Raw genomic sequence first — 17,318 nt, 5'->3', positions numbered from 1 at the left:
CCTTTCCTGCTCCAGGTGCAGACCCCTGACCCCCCCCCTCCCAAAGAGGGGGCACAGCCAAGTGGGACATTTGTTCACAACTGGAAACATCTAACCAGGATTGCCTGCTTGCCACCACCTCATTCAATCCTGGGGGTAAGGGTGGGGAAAGTGAAAGGAAACTCCAGAAAGATGGAGGTTTGCTTTATTAGGTGGGCATCAAAATCTCTCTCTTGTCTTGAGAATTTTTCACACATGGCATTCAGAAACATTACAGGCAGCTTCTCTGCCTGCAGCCTTCCTCCCTTGCTTCCCCCTTCCCCCTAGTCCTTCTGCCCCTTTTAAAGTGTTCCCCCACCCCCACTGCAAAGACCTGGGCAAAGTGCTGTGTGTAGTAGCCAGGAACCCCTTCAGGGCCCCTGCGCAGTCAATCTAGGCTGCACCAACTGGATCCCTGGGGGCTTCCTTGAGCCTCTGCCCCCCATGCCCTTCAGCCTTCCTGTGGCACCAATGCCAGGAGGCCCCTGACTGCCCCCACCAGTTCGCTGAGCTCCTCCTCTTTGTCCAGTCCATGCTCCCCTCCTTTGAACAGCGTGATGTGGACATTGGCACTCTGCAGCCGCTCCGCCACCTCCAGCGCTCGCTGCCAGGGCACGGTCTTGTCCCTCAAGCCGTGCAGCAGCCGGACAGGGCAGGACACGCCAATGGATGGGCGCTCCAGCAGGCCATGCTGCTCTGCCTCCTCAAAGAAGCCCCATTGCATGAGCAGGGGCTCCTTGCCAGCCCTAGGGAAGATGTGGAAGCCATTCTGCTGGGCTTGGCTCCTCACCTGGGCAAGAGGGCAGAAAGGGCACAGTCAAAACAGGGTGGGGCAGCGGCCACCGTGGCCTCACCCACCCCAGGGCTGAACCTAGCCCCAGTCTGGATGGCAGCAGAGCCCCAAATTTGCCATGTGGTCCTTCCATGAGAAGCATGCCCTTTGGGGGGCGGATACCAGGCACCCCAGTTCCCACCCCCTTGCTGTTTATTTGCTATATTTACTTGAATGTAGAGCGCAGCTTTTTTTGCCAAACCACACTGTGAAAATTAAGGATGCACATTAGATTTGATGGCACCATCCAATGCTTTTTTGGTTCTGATGTTTTGGAAATTGAGGTGCGCATTAGATTCGATGGCGCATTAGATTGGCATCAATACAGTATCGGCCAACTGTCTATCCCTCCCTCCCAAATGATCCCAGGGTGACCCACTCTTTGGCTAAGAGCTGCTGCTCACCTCTGCGGGGAGCCCCCTGGCATGGGCGATGAAGGCATCGACGCCAACCCCTGTGGCAACCAGCCCAGCAACCCTGCCTGGGCGCTCCAAGGCCACCAGCAGCATCAGCCAGCCCCCCATGCTGGCCCCCACCAGGATCTGGAAGAAGAGGAAGAGGTGTTTGCCCTCTGCCACTATGTGGGATGGCAACCCACACCTTCTCTGGGCAACTCTGCGCTGTCCTTCAAAAGCGGCTGGTGCTTGTGCCCATCTGTGAGCTGCCTGGGCATCAGCCAGGAGGTTCCAAGAGCCCATCTGGTCTGACTTCCTGCCCTAAGGGCAGGCCCCTTGATCCATAGCTCAGCAGGCCCCTGCAGAGCCAAAAGGCCAGGTGAGCTGGAGTGGCAGTATGGGGCAATGGGCACGGGGTTTGGTCATCCATATTGCAGGCATTAAGGCACTAATCCCATGCCAACCAGGGATGGCTTAGTGAATCACAGGGATGCTTACCTGGGGGCCGCTGGTGAGCTCGTCGAACACACTCAAGGTGTCTTCCTTCCAGTCCCCCAGGCGGCTCTCTTCAAAGCAGCCATCTGACTCCCCACATCCCCGATAGTCAAAGCTGGGGTGAGAGGAGACATTTTGAAGACCCTTCCCCCAAAGGGGAACACACCCAGGGCTGCCCCTGCCATTATGCAGAGTGGAGCAGCAAGTGGTGGCTTTGTGAAGGACACTTCTTTGTGTGTCTGCCATCCTTTGGCCCAGGAGAGGACACTGTCCTGTCACCAGCGTGGAAGTGAAATTCAGCCATCATCTTCAACGCATGGGAGGCCATCTTTGCCTCAGGCCGCAAAAGGACTCTAAGCCCACCCCAGGACCTCTGGAGAGTCCAAACAGCTTCTTGCTTCCCACCTGACGAATGCCTGTCCTGTCTCCCGGCAGAACTGCTCCATCCTCTGACACTTGGGGTTGGCTCTGGTGCTGTGGAAGCCTAGCAAAAAGACGACACCGGGGCTGCAGCCTGGTAGGCGGTGGTAGGCCAGGCGGGGCAGACCTTGGCGCAACAGAAACGATGGTGCCATGTTGGCAGAGCTGTAGGCAAAAACAGAGGGGGTGAGTTGCTAGATTTTTGTTAGGATCACTTTTATTGGGTTGGTATATTACAAAACATGGGATGCGGGTGGCGCTGTGGGTAAAACCTCAGCGCCTAGGACTTGCCGATCGTCAGCGGTTCGAATCCCTGCGGCGGGGTGAGCTCCCGTTGCTCGGTCCCAGCGCCTGCCAACCTAGCAGTTTGAAAGCACCCCCGGGTGCAAGTAGATAAATAGGGACCGCTTACTAGCAGGAAGGTAAACAGTGTTTCCGTGTGCTGCGCTGGCTCGCCAGATGCAGCTTGTCACGCTGGCCACGTGACCCAGAAGTGTCTTCGGACAGCGCTGGCCCCAGGCCTCTTAAGCGAGATGGGCGCGCAACCCCAGAGTCGGACACGACTGGCCCGTACAGGCAGGGGTACCTTTACTTTTTTTTAAAATAAAATTTTTATTAAGGTTTTTACATTACAAAAAGAAAAGAAAAAAGAAAGAATACAAAATAAAAATTGTTAAAAACAATCAATCTTTCCATCACATTATTTTTCATTTACTTGTTTCTCGGACCTCCTCATACCTCCCTTTTTTGTATTCCAAATCAAATTATTAATTCAACAATTTCTTTCCCTCTTTACGCTACCCAAATCTTATTTTTAAATTATTACAATCTTAAATTTTTACTTGTATAAACCCATTTTTTCATACTCTTTTAACCCATTACAGCTAAAACCACTTAGTTCCAATCCAACATTATTATAAAATTCATTAATTTTGCAATGTTTTTCATAATATTCTCTCTTAGGGCATTACATGCCGTAAATTTCATACCGGTGTTCCACAACTGTTCCCAGTCAGCAAACATGATATTATGTCCAACATCTTGTGCCCATTTAATCATAGCAGATTTAACCGTTTCATCTTGAGTGTTCCATTTCAACAGCAAGTTATACATCCTTGACAAATTCTTAGTTTTGGGTTCTAACAATTCTGTTTCTAATTTTGATTTTTCCACCTGGAAGCCAATTTTCTTGTCCAAATTATATGCCTCCATTATTTGATAATAGTGAAGCCAGTCTCGCACTTTATCTTTTAATTTCTCAAAACTCTGCAATTTCAATTTATCTCCTTCTTGTTCCAAAATTTCCCAATATTTCGGCCACTTGGCCTCCATATTGAGCTTTTTCTGAGCTTTCGCTTCCATCGGTTACAGCCACCTTGGGGTTTTATTTTCCAGTAAATCCTTGTATCTTATCCAAACATTGAACAATGCTTTCCTAACAATATGGTTTTTAAATGCTTTATGCGCTTTGATCTTATCATACCACAGATATGCATGCCATCCAAATACATTGTTAAAACCTTCCAAATCCAAAATGTCTGTGTTTTCAAGAAGTAGCCAATCTTTCAGCCAGCAGAAAGCTGCTGATTCATAATAAAGTTTAAAGTCTGGAAGGGCAAACCCATCTCTTTCCTTTGCGTCCGTTAATATTTTAAATTTTATTCTAGGCTTCTTGCCCTGCCAAACAAATCTTAAAATATCTCTCTGCCACTTCTTGAAACAATCCATCTTGTCCACAATTTGCAATGCCTGAAACAAAAACAACATTCTAGGCAATACATTCATTTTTATAGCAGCAATACGACCCAACAAAGAAAGCTTCAAATTTGACCATATTTCTAAATCTTTTTTCACTTCACCCCAGCATTTTTCATAGTTATCTTTAAATAAGTTCCCATTTTTTGCCGTCATATTGATCCCCAAGTATTTAACTTTCTTAACCACTGTTAAACCTGTCATGTTCTGAAACCTCTCTCTCTCAGTTTGTGTTAAGTTTTTCTCTAAAACCTTGGTTTGGTGTGATGGCCTGGGATTCCGATTCAGAGGCTGAACCAGAGGAATCCCAGCCTGCACAGGAGTCCCCGCCTCCAGGGCCGGCTGAACTGGGGCAAGGCCTAGATTCTGAGGAGCCTGCACCTGTGTCAGATCCTCAGGAGCAGGCACCAGGTGAAATCATTCTGGCCCCAGAGGTGCTTGAGGACTCAGTGTCTACAGGTGAGCCTCCTCCGGGAACCAGGAACCCTTCGGCCTCTCCTGAACTGCAGAGGCTTAGGGCAGAGAGGCGAAGAGAACTGGTTGCTCCCAGGAGGAGTGCTCGCCTTAAGGCCAAGGGAGGCAGGGCTCCTGGGGGCCGGGACCGCCCCTGGCCTTAGAAGAAGATAAAGGTCAGTCAGCCCGGTCCCAGGTTGCGGGAGCAACGTCGTTGTTGGCTTCAGACCTTCCAGTGTTCCTGTTCCCTGCCCGGCCTCCTGCTCCTGACCTTCCAGCATTCCTGTTCCCTGCCCGGCCTCCTGCTTCTGACCTTCCAGCATTCCTGTTCCCGCCCGGCTCCCAGCTTCGGACCTTCCAGTGTTCCTGTTCCCTGCCCGGCCTCCTGCTTCTGACCTTCCAGCGTTCCTGTTCCCCGCCCGGCTCCCTATTTCGGACCTCGCCTCTCATCTTGTGAACTCTGTCTACGGTAACGGTACCTTTCCCCCGGGACCAGCACAGTTTGCTCCCGCCACCTCCCGCACTCCCTCTTTGTTGGGGTTAGGGTTAGGGTTAGGGTTAGGGTTAGGGTTAGGGTTAGGGTGGGAAGAGCCAGAAGCCATGGCCGACCAAGCGGCTACACTGCTGGCAAAAAGCCCAGGAGAACCAGGCCTTGACTCACACCGTGCAGCAGCTCAGCAAGGCGCTTACGGCACTTCAGCAGCACTTGGACGCCCTACCGGCTCCTGGGGCCGACGCCCCGGCTCCTGGCAAGTACCCAGTGGCTTTGCCTGAGAAATTTGATGGGGCCCCGGCCAGCTTTCCCATGTTCCTTGCCCAGGCCAAGTTGTATATTCAGGGGCGAGCCCGGAACTTCCCTGACGACCGCACCAAGGTGCAATTCTTGATTAGTTTGTTAAAGGACCAGGCGGCCAAGTGGGCGTTGCCACTGCTCAGGCAAGACTCCCCCTTGTTGACAGACTATATGGGGTTTTGCAATCATTTGGAGGCCGCGTTCAGCAACCCCCACAAGGGGAGTCAAGCCAACCAGGCAATCAGGCGGTTGAAACAGGGCAAGTCCACTGTGGCCGCATACACCACAGAATTCCGGCTGCTGGCACAGGACTTGGCCTGGAATGACTCTGCTCTTCGGGACCAGTATCTCGAGGGGCTTTCAGACGAGATACTGGACCAGCTGGCCACAATGGAACGCCCCACCATGCTAGACACCTTCATTCAACGGAGTCTACAGATAGACGATCGGCTAGAGAACCGTCATCAGGCCCGGGGCCGCCGGCACTTCCAGTTCTCGGCACCAGCTTCTACCAGCAGCTCCACGGCCACAGCCGAGTCATCGGAGGGGCCTATGCAGCTTGGGGCAGCGCGGACACGCCTCCCCCCCCGCGGAGAAGACGCGTCGTCGTGAGGGGAATCGATGTCTCTATTGTGGCGGAAGCGGACACTATGCCCGGTCCTGTCCTGAGAAGCGCCAGCCACAGGGGAAACCGCCAACCCCAGTAGCTGATGGCCCTGGCTACCTGGGGTCCCAAACAGCACAGAATGGGGCCGCACCAATTGAATTGCAACACCTTATGGTTCCGGTACGTCTATACCCTCCAGGTGGGCCCTGGATTCTTACCCATGCTCTGGTGGATTCGGGGGCAACCCGCTCCTATATGGACGCTGCTTTTGCTACCCATCATCAGGTGCCACTTTGGAACAAGCCAGAACCGGTACAGGTGGAAGCAATTGACGGACGGCTTCTTCGTTCAGGTGCCGTTACTCAGGAGACCCAGCCCCTGGTCCTGTGTCTCCAGCAGCACCGGGAGATGCGAACTTTGGACATTGCCTCCATGCCTCGGTTCCCCCTAGTGCTCGGGATGGACTGGCTGGAGGCTCACAACGTTCAGATTGACTGAGTCAAACGGACTGTGCACTTCCCAGACCCATGTTCCCATGCTCAGTCCGAGATGCTAGCGGCCACGCCCACGGAGGAGGCAGCACCCACGCTCCCAGCCGTGTACCGGGACTACCAAGACATGTTCGAGGAACGGGGGGCAGACCAGCTGCCGCCGCATCGGTCTTTTGACTGCGGCATAGACCTCCAGCCCGGAGCGCCCCTACCGGTGAGTCGCTTATACTCTCTAACAGAGCCAGAGCGCGAGGCTTTGCAGGACTTCTTGCGCAAGAACCTGGAGCGTGGTTTCATTAGGCCTTCTACCTCGCCCACCGCTGCGCCAGTGCACTTTGTTAAGAAGAAATGTGGGGAGCTCCGCCCTTGCTATGATTACCGGGCCCTGAACAAAATTACCATCCCAGACCGGTACCCCTTGCCCCTAATCTCAGAGTTGCTGGAGCGGGTGCAAGGGGCACAGGTGTTCACCAAGCTAGACCTCCGGGGGGCCTACAATTTGATTCGGATCCGAGCCGGGGATGAGTGGAAGACAGCATTCGGGACCCGGTACGGGCAGTTCAAATACCTGGTTATGCCTTTCGGTTTGTGCAACGCGCCTGCTGTGTTCCAACGCTACATCAACCACGTGTTCCAGGACTTGCTAGACAAGTACGTGGTGGTGTACTTGGATGACATTCTGGTTTACTCCTGTGACCCGGCTCGCCATGAGGGACATGTTCGGACCGTGCTGCAGCGCTTGCGCGAGCACCGTTTGTATGCAAAGCTCAGCAAGTGCGAGTTCCATCAGCGGTCTGTGGACTTCCTAGGTCACCGGCTCTCTCCGGATGGGGTGCAGATGGATCCTGGGAAGGTGGCAGCGGTTCGAGAATGGGCGGCACCTCGGAACCGCAAGGACCTACAGCGTTTCCTGGGGTTCGCCAACTATTACCGGACCTTCATTGCAGATTATGCTCATCGCACCACCCCGTTGACCCGGCTACTGCGCCCCAAGACACTGTTTTCCTGGGACAAGGAGGCAGAGGAGGCGTTTCAGGGGTTGAAGGCCTGTTTCCAGAGAGCGCCGATCTTACAACATCCTGACCCCTCTCGACCCTTTGTGGTGGAGACCGACGCCTCCAGTACGGCTCTCGGTGCCGTCTTGTCTCAGAAGTATGGACCTGAAGCACCACTCTTACCCTGTGCCTTCTATTCCCGCCAGCTCCTTCCAGCGGAGCGTAACTATACCGTGTGGGAGCGGGAACTACTGGCCATCAAGGTGGCCTTTGAGGTCTGGCGCCACCATCTTGAGGGGGCACGACATCCGGTGGAGGTGAGAACGGACCACCGGAACCTGGAGTACCTCCAGACCACCCGCAAGCTGAACCAAAGGCAGATCCGGTGGGCGTTGTTCTTTTCCCGGTTCCAGTTCCGAATCCGCTACATCCCTAGCTCCCAAAACCAGAAGGCGGATGCCCTGTCCCAGAAACCTGAAGACAACGCAGACACGGTACAGCAAGCAGTACCCACCACGATTCTACCACCAGCTGCATTCCTGGCCACCCAGGAGGCTGAGCCACTGCAGGCTCGGGTGCAGGAACGACTCCGGGAGCTGGCTGAAGGGTCCAGCCCTCAGTATCCGGGGCTGGTCCTGCATCAGGGTCTTTTGCTGCACCACGGTCGCCTGTACATCCCGCCAGGGCCACTGCGGCTGGAGGTTCTCCGGATGACCCATGATGCCCCAGCAGCGGGGCACTTTGGGCGGTATCGGACCACCCATCTGGTAAGCCGTGAGTTTTGGTGGCCCCGCCTGAAGGCTGATGTGGCTCGCTACGTTGCTGGTTGTGATGTCTGCCGGCGGGCCAAGGGCCCTACCGGGCCACCCCCCGGCCTACTTCAGCCATTGCCAGTTCCACCACGTCCTTGGCACACGGTTTCGCTGGACTTTGTAGTGGACTTACCCCCGTCTCGTGGCTGTACCTGCCTTCTAGTTTTCTCCTACCATTTCACTAAGATGGTGCACTGTTCCCCCTGCCCATCTGTACCCACAGCCAAGGAAACCGCTCAGCTGTACCTTCAGCATGTCTTCCGCCTGCATGGCCTACCTGAGCGTGTGGTGTCCGACCGGGGCGTCCAGTTCACATCCCGGTTCTGGCGAGCATTGCACCAGACCCTCGGGACAGAGGTCTGTCTCTCGTCAGCCTACCACCCACAGACCGATGGCCAGACGGAATGGGCGAACGCGGTGCTGGAGCAGTACCTCCGGTGTTACTGCAGCTACCAGCAGGATGACTGGGTCGACCACCTAGCATTGGCGGAGTTTGCCTACAACAACGCGGTGAATGCGTCCACCCAGCAGACCCCGTTCCAGGCCAGTTATGGTTATCATCCACGGCTGTTTCCAGATGTGCTGCCGGCATCCGCGGTCCCTGCGGTGACGGAGTGGCTTCAAGAGCTCCAGTCCCAGCAACAGCTTTTGATGGAGCAACTGCACCAGGCCAAGGAGGCGTACAAGGCCCAGGCCGACCGCCACCGCCAGGTGGGGCCGGAACTTCACGTCAGTGACCTGGTATGGCTCTCCACTCGCCACCTCCCCCCCTCTCGACCTTCGCGGAAGTTGGACGCCCGTTTCACCGGCCCGTTTCCTATCGTGGACCAAGTCTCACCTGTGGCATTCCGTCTCTGGTTGCCCGCAACCCTGAAGGTTCACCCGGTATTCCACAGGTCCCTTCTGAGTCCGGTGGCCCCACCCGATGAGTTCCACCCGAACCGTCCCCGACCGCAGCCAGTTTTGGTTCAGGGAGAGCCTGAGTACGAGGTGGAACGCATTCTGGACTCCCGATACCGCAGGGGAAAGCTGCAGTATCTCATTGACTGGAAGGGGTATGGACCGGAGGACCGTTCCTGGGAACCAGCGGCCAACGTCCATGCGCCTGCCTGCCTCCGAGAGTTCCATGCGGCGTACCCCAGCAAGTCGGGTCCGGACCCTCGATTGAGGGGGGGGCCTGGGAGGGGGGATGGTGTGATGGCCTGGGATTCTGATTCAGAGGCTGAACCAGAGGAATCCCAGCCTGCACAGGAGTCCCCGCCTCCAGGGCCGGCTGAACTGGGGCAAGGCCTAGATTCTGAGGAGCCTGCACCTGTGTCAGATCCTCAGGAGCAGGCACCAGGTGAAATCATTCTGGCCCCAGAGGTGCTTGAGGACTGTTCTGTTGGTGGTATCACCTTCTTCAAACACTCTTTTAATTCGGGAGGAAGATCTGGTATGTCCAAGGTTTCACTTACAAGTGTTCTTAACTCTCCTTCGGCTTTCTTCTGCAGGTCTTCTCCGTGGTCTCTCCAAAATTTGGTTTTGTCGTCCTTTGATTTTATTCGTATCTTCTTGCCTTTATAACTGAAAGACAGGCCTTGAGGGAATTCCCACCTAAAAAAGATTCCGTTACTTCTCAGCAGTGCAGTCAAGTCCTTATAATTGGACCTAAGGTCCAAAAGATGTTTCGGAATATCCTTAAATATCTCCACTCTTGACTGATGTATTACCAAAGTCTTCTGGAAGTGCAGACTCAAAATTTTATCTCTCTCCTCTTTTGTTCGGAGGGTGATCAGACAGTCTCCTAATCTATTATTTCTCCCTCCTTTCCCGAGTCTAAACGCGCTCATTATCTTGAAACTGTCCTTCTCCAAATCTGGATTCCAAAAGTCTGCAAATTCCTTTGTAAGAAATTCAATCAAATTGTCTTTCTCCAATTCAGGAACTGCCCTGATCCTTAAATTTGCCTGTTTCTCCCTCAACTCAATCATAGAAAGAGTTGATTTATGGTCTTGTAATTGTCTATGTATCAGTGGTATCTTCTCTTCTACCACGGTGGCTGTGTACGTTGCAATTTCTTTTGCCTCGTCAGCTGTCTTTTGTATTGAAGTTGATTCCTGAACTAATCTCTGAATGGTCTCAATGTTAGTGTTCACTTTCTGACCCAAATTATTAATACTTGTAGTACCGTATTTTTCCCTCTATAACACGCAGATTTTTTCTCCTAAAAAGGAAGGGGAAATGTCTGTGCATGTTATTGAGCGAATGTGTGGTCCCTGGAGCCAAATGGCGCGAGTGGAGGCAAAAAAAAGCAGGCAAAAATCAAATTGCACGTCTCGGAGAAGGGAAACCTGAAAAGAGGAAGCAGCTGCTTTCCTGCATTCTGCCTTAGGGTCTTACTGCCCACCCACCCCTGTTTCCTTGCTGTGTTTGCTCAAATGGAACAAAGAGCAGGGAAAGCCCCTCCCCTCCAGGCAAGCAGAGGGGAAAGCAGAGTGTCCTCTCTGTGCTCCAGTGCTGCTGAAAACATGCAGGAGAGAGAGAGAGAGAGAGAGAGAGAGAGAGAGAGAGAGAGAGAGCTGGCTGGCTTGGGTGGGTAGGTGAGGGAAAACTTTTGCCTTCCTTTCCTCCCTCCCGTTATACCCCTCTCCTGCATTCTTAGCCAGCTGCTTCTCTGCACACCCCTCTCGTGCTCCTTGTCCATTCTGTGTTTTTCCTTCCCTCCCCACTTAAAATGTGGTTAAAAAGCATGGATCCACATGGATCCTCAGGATACTTGCATTGGGTCACCCCAAATTCACCATCAGATCACATAGCATGTCCATGGCTACAGCCTGCCCCCCCAAAATCATGCACCCACTGTTGCCTGGGGCTGCAATGGTGCAAAAACGTGGTTAAAAAGCATGGATCTACATGGATCCTCAGGATCTTTGCATTGGGTCACCCCAAATTCACCATCAGATCACATAGCATGTCCATGGCTACAGCCTGCCCCCCCCAAAATCACGCACCCACTGTTGCCTGGGGCTGCAATGGTGCAAAAATGTGGTTACAAAACATGGATCCAGAGGGATTCTCAGGATTTTTGCATTGGGTCACCCCAAATTCACCATCAGATCACCTGTCTGTGGCCACAGCATGAAGCACAAAAATGATATATCCACTGTTTCATTCAGAATGTTTTTTCCCTTGTTTTCCTCCTCTAAAAACGATGTGCGTGTTATGGTCAGGTGCGTGTTATAGAGCGAAAAATACGGTATTTTGATTGATACTTGTGGTGTTTTGATCAATTTTATTCAATGCCTCGGCTAGTTGTTTACTTATTTTGTCCAAAGACTCATTTATTTTACAAAGAGCCTGAGCCAGGGCATCATCCGCAGCCATACCTTTAGGCTTAGATTGTGCCAATGGGGTTGTTGTTGGCAAACCAGAGGGGCTCGATGTCGAGGCTCTCCTTTGCAGCCCAATGTCTGTACGAAATACTTTCCCGGATCTGGTTGCTTGTTGAGACTCTAACTTGTCTTTCCCATCAGCCATAACCTTCCAAATAAAAGACAAGGTCAGTCACACACTCAAAGTCAGAATCAGAGTCTTGAGTCAGAGTCTGTCAAGGTCAGTCACACACTCAGAGACAAAGTTTGTTTTGAAGTGGAAAATTTCCTTAATCCAGCTGCAGTTTCAGCAATTTCAAAGTTCCTCTAGGGGGACACTGTATCAACAACAGTCAATAATGTCTTTAAAATAACTTACTTTCCCTTTCGTCCCCCAATCTCCAAAGGACAACAGTTCCTGTTTCAATTTATTTATTGTCTGATACTTTAAAATCAGGAGAAACCAGTCAGTAAAATTGTGTCTTAGTTGTATCCTCAAAACGCAGAGTTAACTGTTGCAAAGAAAAAGTACTTTCAGCGACAACATACGTCCCAGAGCAACATTATTTCCTGTTCACAGAAGCCGATCTCAGGGGTTTGAGCGGTGGATTTAGCTGCTCTTACTCTCTCTTTTTGCAGGGAAATACTGTTCAGATCCTTTCCCCGCTCCTCCCCTGTGTCAGAAGAGGGCTAATGCTTATTTAATGTTCAGATTATAGTCCTTAAATTTCTGCTTACAAGTTCATTGTTTTACTTCTTTACAAAAAACAGGAGGCAGACTTTTTGTACCTCTCCGCATTCGGTGCCAAATCTTTTAAATCAATTCCTTTAATTGCCAAATTGACCTACTCACGGGTCGTTGATCTTGATATCAAATTTCAAGGAAGAAGGCAGCGCTCTCCGGCAACGGCTTTGCGGCTTCGCTCCACGGAAGGAGCAGACAATTCACAGCACAGCGCCACTTCCCCGCTCCGCTCCAAAGCCCAAAACTGGACTCCTTTGCAGATTGGGGGGCGCAAAAAGGTGCCCGCCGAGTCCCACGGCCACAGGCTTCACCCGCCTGTGGGTTTTGAGGGTCCCCGCTGCGCCGTAGCGGTAAAGACCCCAGTTTCCGCGGAGCCAGTCCCCTCCGAGTTAAGGGGAATCAGCCATTTTCCGATGGCGCCACCTGGAAGTCCCAGGCAGGGGTACCTTTACCTTTTATATTACAAAACAATATAAAAAAACATGAAGGCAAAATCCAGCCGTCCCTCCACCCTCCGCAAGAGATGATGTCTGTATCTATATCTGAAGTGTATTCAAGTCCACATCATATATCCAGCTTGCAAAGGTCCTCAAAGGATGACGTCAGCCAAAGATGTTTACATGAAGTTCATTAAAGTCATTTTTCACTGTATGCATGTTGAAGCTGTGCCATTCTGCTGTGAATAAGTCCTTTTGACTTAGACTTTGTGCCACTTGAAGTTTATTGGTAAGTTTCTCAAGTGCCAGTTTTCAGACCATATTATACCAATTTGCCAATTGGTAAATTGGTATAATATGGCCTTCCATATTTATACAGTGGTACCTCTGGTTAAGAACTTAATTTGTTTCAGAGATTCGTTCTTAACCTAAAACTGTTCTTAACCTGAGGTACCACTTTAGCTAATGGGGCCTCCCGCTGCCACCGCACGATTTCTGTTCTTATCCTGAGATAAAGTTCTTAACCCGAGGTACTACTTCTGGGTTAGCGGAGTCTGTAACCTGAAGTGTCTGTAACCTGAGGTACCACTGCATACCAATAAATACCTATACTTCCATATATTTCCAATACCTAGTTATAATAAGTCTTGCTGCAAATAATAGATACACAACCAGTGGCTTAACGTGCACATTTGCATTTTAAAAAGATTTAGCAAAGCCACTTCCAGGCATTGAACCTAGATCCCATGAGATATTAATACAAGAGTGTGTCTGAGCCAAGACGAAGGGCCTTTCCCTCCAGGCGAAGTCAGTGGCGTAGTGTGGGGGGGCAGGGGGGGCCAGCCGCACCGGGCGCAACATCTGGGAGGGCGCGCTCGCACTCGCAGCTCTCTGCCCCTACCTGGCTCGCTCACTCTCTCTCACTGCAGTGCTGGCTGTGCGAATCCGATCCGAGCCGCCGGGTCGCCGCCCACTGTGGAGGGGGGGGTGCTAGGCATGCAGGTTAGGGGGCGCAAATTACTTGCCTTGCCCCGGGTGCTGACAACCCACACTACGCCACTGGGCGAAGTGACCACAGTCCACCTCCATCCATGTGTCCTGATTTCAGATCCTGCTTTAGCCCCAGCTGCTCTTGGCATGAGAATTCCACACTGGGCAATTGCACCAAGGGACAATCACTGCTTGTGGCACTTCTCTCCTGCTAATCCTCCTGTGGCACCTCAGAGCCAAGTCCTGCAGGTCTCTCTCTGCAAGCTGCTCTTCTTCTGAAGGGCAGAGGCTCGGAAAGGTTCTGGCTAAACAGAAGGTTGCAGCATCCTGGTTGTACCTGGGACTCAGCTACATTAGCCAGGAATAGAACAGTGTTTTGAATGCATTATAAACACCAGATGGCGCTGTAGAGCAGAAAACTTTTCTATGCGATTTTACATAGCATTTTCTTTTGTTCTAACAATTTAATTTCTGACATATTTATAGCAGGTTTCCCCCCTGTGTGTAGATCTACTCCAGCAAGGCCAAGAAGACTTTGAGGCAGGTGCTGCCAGGGATTGTTTCCCTGCCCATCTGCTCCTTCGGTAGATTTCTGCAGCACAAAGAGACATTCTTCTCTTCTGCTGCTGATACAAGCAGTGTAGTTAGTGGGTGGAGGTGTAAATCCTGGGTTCAAATGTCACCAGGGCCAGAGAGAGACCCACTGTGTGGCACTAGGCTCTCGCTCGGTCTTCCTTTTAGTCTCAGTTGGCCTTCTGAGCAATGTGTGCACTGAAATGATACTTACATTTGTCTCAGCCGCCGCTTCATTCACCCACAGAGATACACATGGACCTTCACCCGACACTTGCAGGTAGACTTTGACTCTATTTGCTAGATCACTCCATGCCTGTAGCAGCCAGTCAACCAGCCAGGCCCTCCCTCTTCCCAGCCCTAGGGCTCAATGACAGCCTTCCTTCCCTTGGAGACTCTCCCATTTTTCTCTGCCCCTTCTCCCCAAAGTCATCCCACCTGTGCCAAGATCTGTTGTAAATAAAAATATGCCCTTTTCCCTTATGGGGTATCCAAGAGCCCATATAGAGTCCTTACATAGGTTCCCTATTGGTAGGAGAAAATAACAGAGGCCAACCAGAGAATATTGAGAAGCAAAGCAGCTAGGAAGCTTGATCTTTATTGATCTGTTGCAACAGGGTGCTCCCCTCACACGCAGGAGAGGAAGAGGACCCCCAAAATTGCTGTGCAAGGGCTTATAAAGACTTTTGAAATTCCCATCCTCTAGATCAAGACCACTCCCAGAAACATTATGCATTCATCACAGAAGGGGTGTAACCTAAGACCGCCCCTCAGATAAGGCGGTCTAAAACAGAACATTTGCATGTTGTTTTCTCCTGTCGCTTTGTTTATTTCCTGTCTGGCAGGTTACTTGATTGGATTTCTTGGGGAGCCTGGGCAGTCTTTTGTAATGATAAGGCTCACACCCTTATTCAAACACAGATTAAGACAGGATTTGTGAAGGAAGAGACAATGGGGAGGCTTTTCCATTTTGACCATGCAGAGAAACATTTGCTCAGTTTAGAAATCAAAATGGTTCCAGGTTGGCTTTCCTGTGCTGATCTATGTATGTGTGGTTATGAACGTTGCCATATATCTAAAACCATAAAATTCCTATCACAATGGCACAGCCACTGGGTCACAGAGGGAGATCCAGTTCCTCTTCCTCCTCCATGCTGAAGGCTGCAGATTGGTTATTCCCCCCCCCCTCTAATTTCCACAGCCCCTGCTTGGGTCCTTTAAGGGCTGTGAAGTCCTGGCACCCACCTTTTCAGCTGTGGTGCAGGCCCTGGGAAAGCAGCTGACCTGTTGCCCTCTGTGCAGAGTCTGTGACAAACAAGCAGCCTCAAACAGAGGTATCAAACACTGGCTATTTGCTAACTCAGCAAGCTGGAGACTCATTAAGGAAGGAGGGGAAACCCCAAGCCTGGGAACCACTGGAGGAGCGGCAGGACAGAGACGGAAGCATCAAGGGGTTGATTTCTTGTGAGAGATATGCAGAGCTAGTACTTTCTGAGAAATCCAGTTCTGCAAAGGTGACGGAAGCCACACTGTGCCTGCTCAGAGGCCCCTCTTCGTTTCACATGTTCCAAATCACACAGGAGTGCTTTCTACCTGGAACCTCAAACAGCCAGTAGGTGGAGATTTGTAATTTTCCACTGCGATTTGGCTTATGACGCCAGCATGGTTAAACCCAGCCTTTTACTCCTTGGTGCATTGGCCCTTACAAACGAGCAGGGGCTCCTTTTTACGATACCATTCTGAATTAAAACAAGGTCCAAAGGCAGCTCATAAATTAGCATATTTTTATTTGTGAGAGCTGATGGTTAAATCTGAACATAGAACTGGCCACAGCACCAAATTTTCTGCCTTGTAAAAGATCAAGACAGCCATTAGATGTTGCTGTTACTCCATCAGCAGGTGGGACAGGGCAAGCCAGGGATGGAAGTATTGTTGCCTTGAAAGGAGGGTGTGTGTGACTGGCTCTTTATGGTTGTGTTTTAAATTTTATTATTACTTTCAGAATTTCTATCCTTTCCTTCCTCCCCAAGGAGTGCAGGGGAGCAAACAGATGCACAGTTTGAAAGCAAAAACAAAGTATAAAACCATTAAAGGCAATTACAGTTAAAAACGTATCAAAGCAATTATGCTTTAAAACTTTATTCCACCCAGCGATTGTGGGCTTTCCAGAAGTCAACACAGATTTATGCTTTTCAAATTACTCCATCAGTCTTTTCCCTGCCCCTCCTGAATATGGATTTTGGACCTAGTCCTATTGCATGTTTGGGGTGAAGCAGCCTAAGCCATTCAGTGAAAGATTCTGCCAGGGGTGGGTGGGTGGGTGGGTCGGGTAGGAATGGACATAGTGTCAGGCCCTGTTGTCTGCAAACAGAGCCAGTATGCTAGTTCTTTCTTATTCAGTATGCTGTTTCCTTTTAATACCATACTTTTGCTACCATCAACCATGACATCCTTCTGGACCGTCTAGGAGCTGGCACCTGGGGGCACTGTTATACAGTGGTTCCGCTCCTTCCTCCTGGGTCGTGTCCAGAAAGTGGTGTTGGGGGATGAGTGTTCAGACCCCTGGGCTCTTACTTGTGGGGTGCCTCAGGGTTCTGTCCCCCTTGCTTTTTAACATCTCTTTGAACCCGCTGGGAGAGATCATCAGAGGGTTTGGGCTGGGTGTTCATCAGTGTGAACCAGTGAAGGAGGTGAAGGTCCTGTGTGAGTGTCTGGAGGCGGTTGGAGGACAGATAGCAGCTAACAGATTGAGGTTGAATCCTGACAAGACAGAAGTACTGTTTTGGGGCGACAGGGGGCGGGTGTGTGTGAAGGACTCCCTGGTCCTGAATGGGGTAACTGTGCCTCTGAAGGACCAGGTGTGCAGCCTGGGAGTCATTCTGGACTCACAGCTGTCCATGGAGGCGCAGGTCAATTCGTGTTCAGGGCAGCTGTCTACCAGCTCCATCTGGTACACAGGCTGAGACCCTACCTGCCCACAGACTGTCTCTCCAGAGTGGTGCATGCTCCAGTTATCTCTCGTTTGGACTACTGCAATGAGCTCTATGTGGGGCTACCTTTGAAGGTGAACTGGAAACTACAACTAATCCAGAATGTGGCAGCTAGACTGGTGACTGGGAGCGGCCGCCGAGACCACATAACACCGATTCTGAAA

At 51.3% G+C, this 17,318-nt stretch overlaps 1 protein-coding gene across 4 annotated transcripts; it reads right to left on the bottom strand.

Moving 5' to 3' along the window:
• Positions 1 to 167: 167 nt before the first annotated feature.
• Positions 168 to 15,629, bottom strand: LOC310832368 (palmitoyl-protein thioesterase ABHD10, mitochondrial-like). Of its 4 annotated transcripts, none has more exons than XM_083714136.1 (5): positions 15,410 to 15,629; positions 2,146 to 2,325; positions 1,744 to 1,855; positions 1,255 to 1,392; positions 168 to 808 (listed from the first exon to the last, which is right to left on the bottom strand). In XM_083714136.1, the coding sequence occupies exons 2-5, from the start codon at positions 2,313 to 2,315 to the stop codon at positions 470 to 472; spliced, it is 759 nt and encodes a 252-aa protein (XP_083570262.1). In that variant the 5' UTR covers positions 2,316 to 2,325; positions 15,410 to 15,629; the 3' UTR covers positions 168 to 469. The 4 variants fall into 4 exon arrangements, with proteins under 4 accessions (XP_083570262.1, XP_083570263.1, XP_083570261.1 ...); XM_083714137.1 differs by lacking the exon at positions 15,410 to 15,629 and adding an exon at positions 13,821 to 13,926; XM_083714135.1 differs by lacking the exon at positions 15,410 to 15,629 and adding an exon at positions 13,685 to 13,818.
• Between the last annotated feature and the right edge of the window lie 1,689 nt (positions 15,630 to 17,318).

This window comes from Podarcis gaigeae, assembly GCF_964106915.1.
Source record: "Podarcis gaigeae genome assembly, chromosome: 15".
Taxonomy (NCBI): domain Eukaryota; kingdom Metazoa; phylum Chordata; class Lepidosauria; order Squamata; family Lacertidae; genus Podarcis; species Podarcis gaigeae.
The sequence above is the reverse complement of the archived record's forward strand: the minus strand, read 5'-3'. Positions and strand labels throughout refer to the sequence as shown.

Excerpts from the sequence above, each read along its gene's own strand:
- LOC310832368 (XM_083714135.1), bottom strand. The coding sequence starts at position 13,740 with ATGCCAAGAGCAGCTGGGGCTAAAGCAGGATCTGAAATCAGGACACAT. Across the intron at positions 2,326-13,684 it reads ATCAGGACACATGGATGGAG|CTCTGCCAACATGGCACCAT; the intron begins GTGGACTGTGGT and ends TTTTGCCTACAG. Across the intron at positions 1,856-2,145 it reads ACAGGACAGGCATTCGTCAG|CTTTGACTATCGGGGATGTG; the intron begins GTGGGAAGCAAG and ends CTCTCACCCCAG.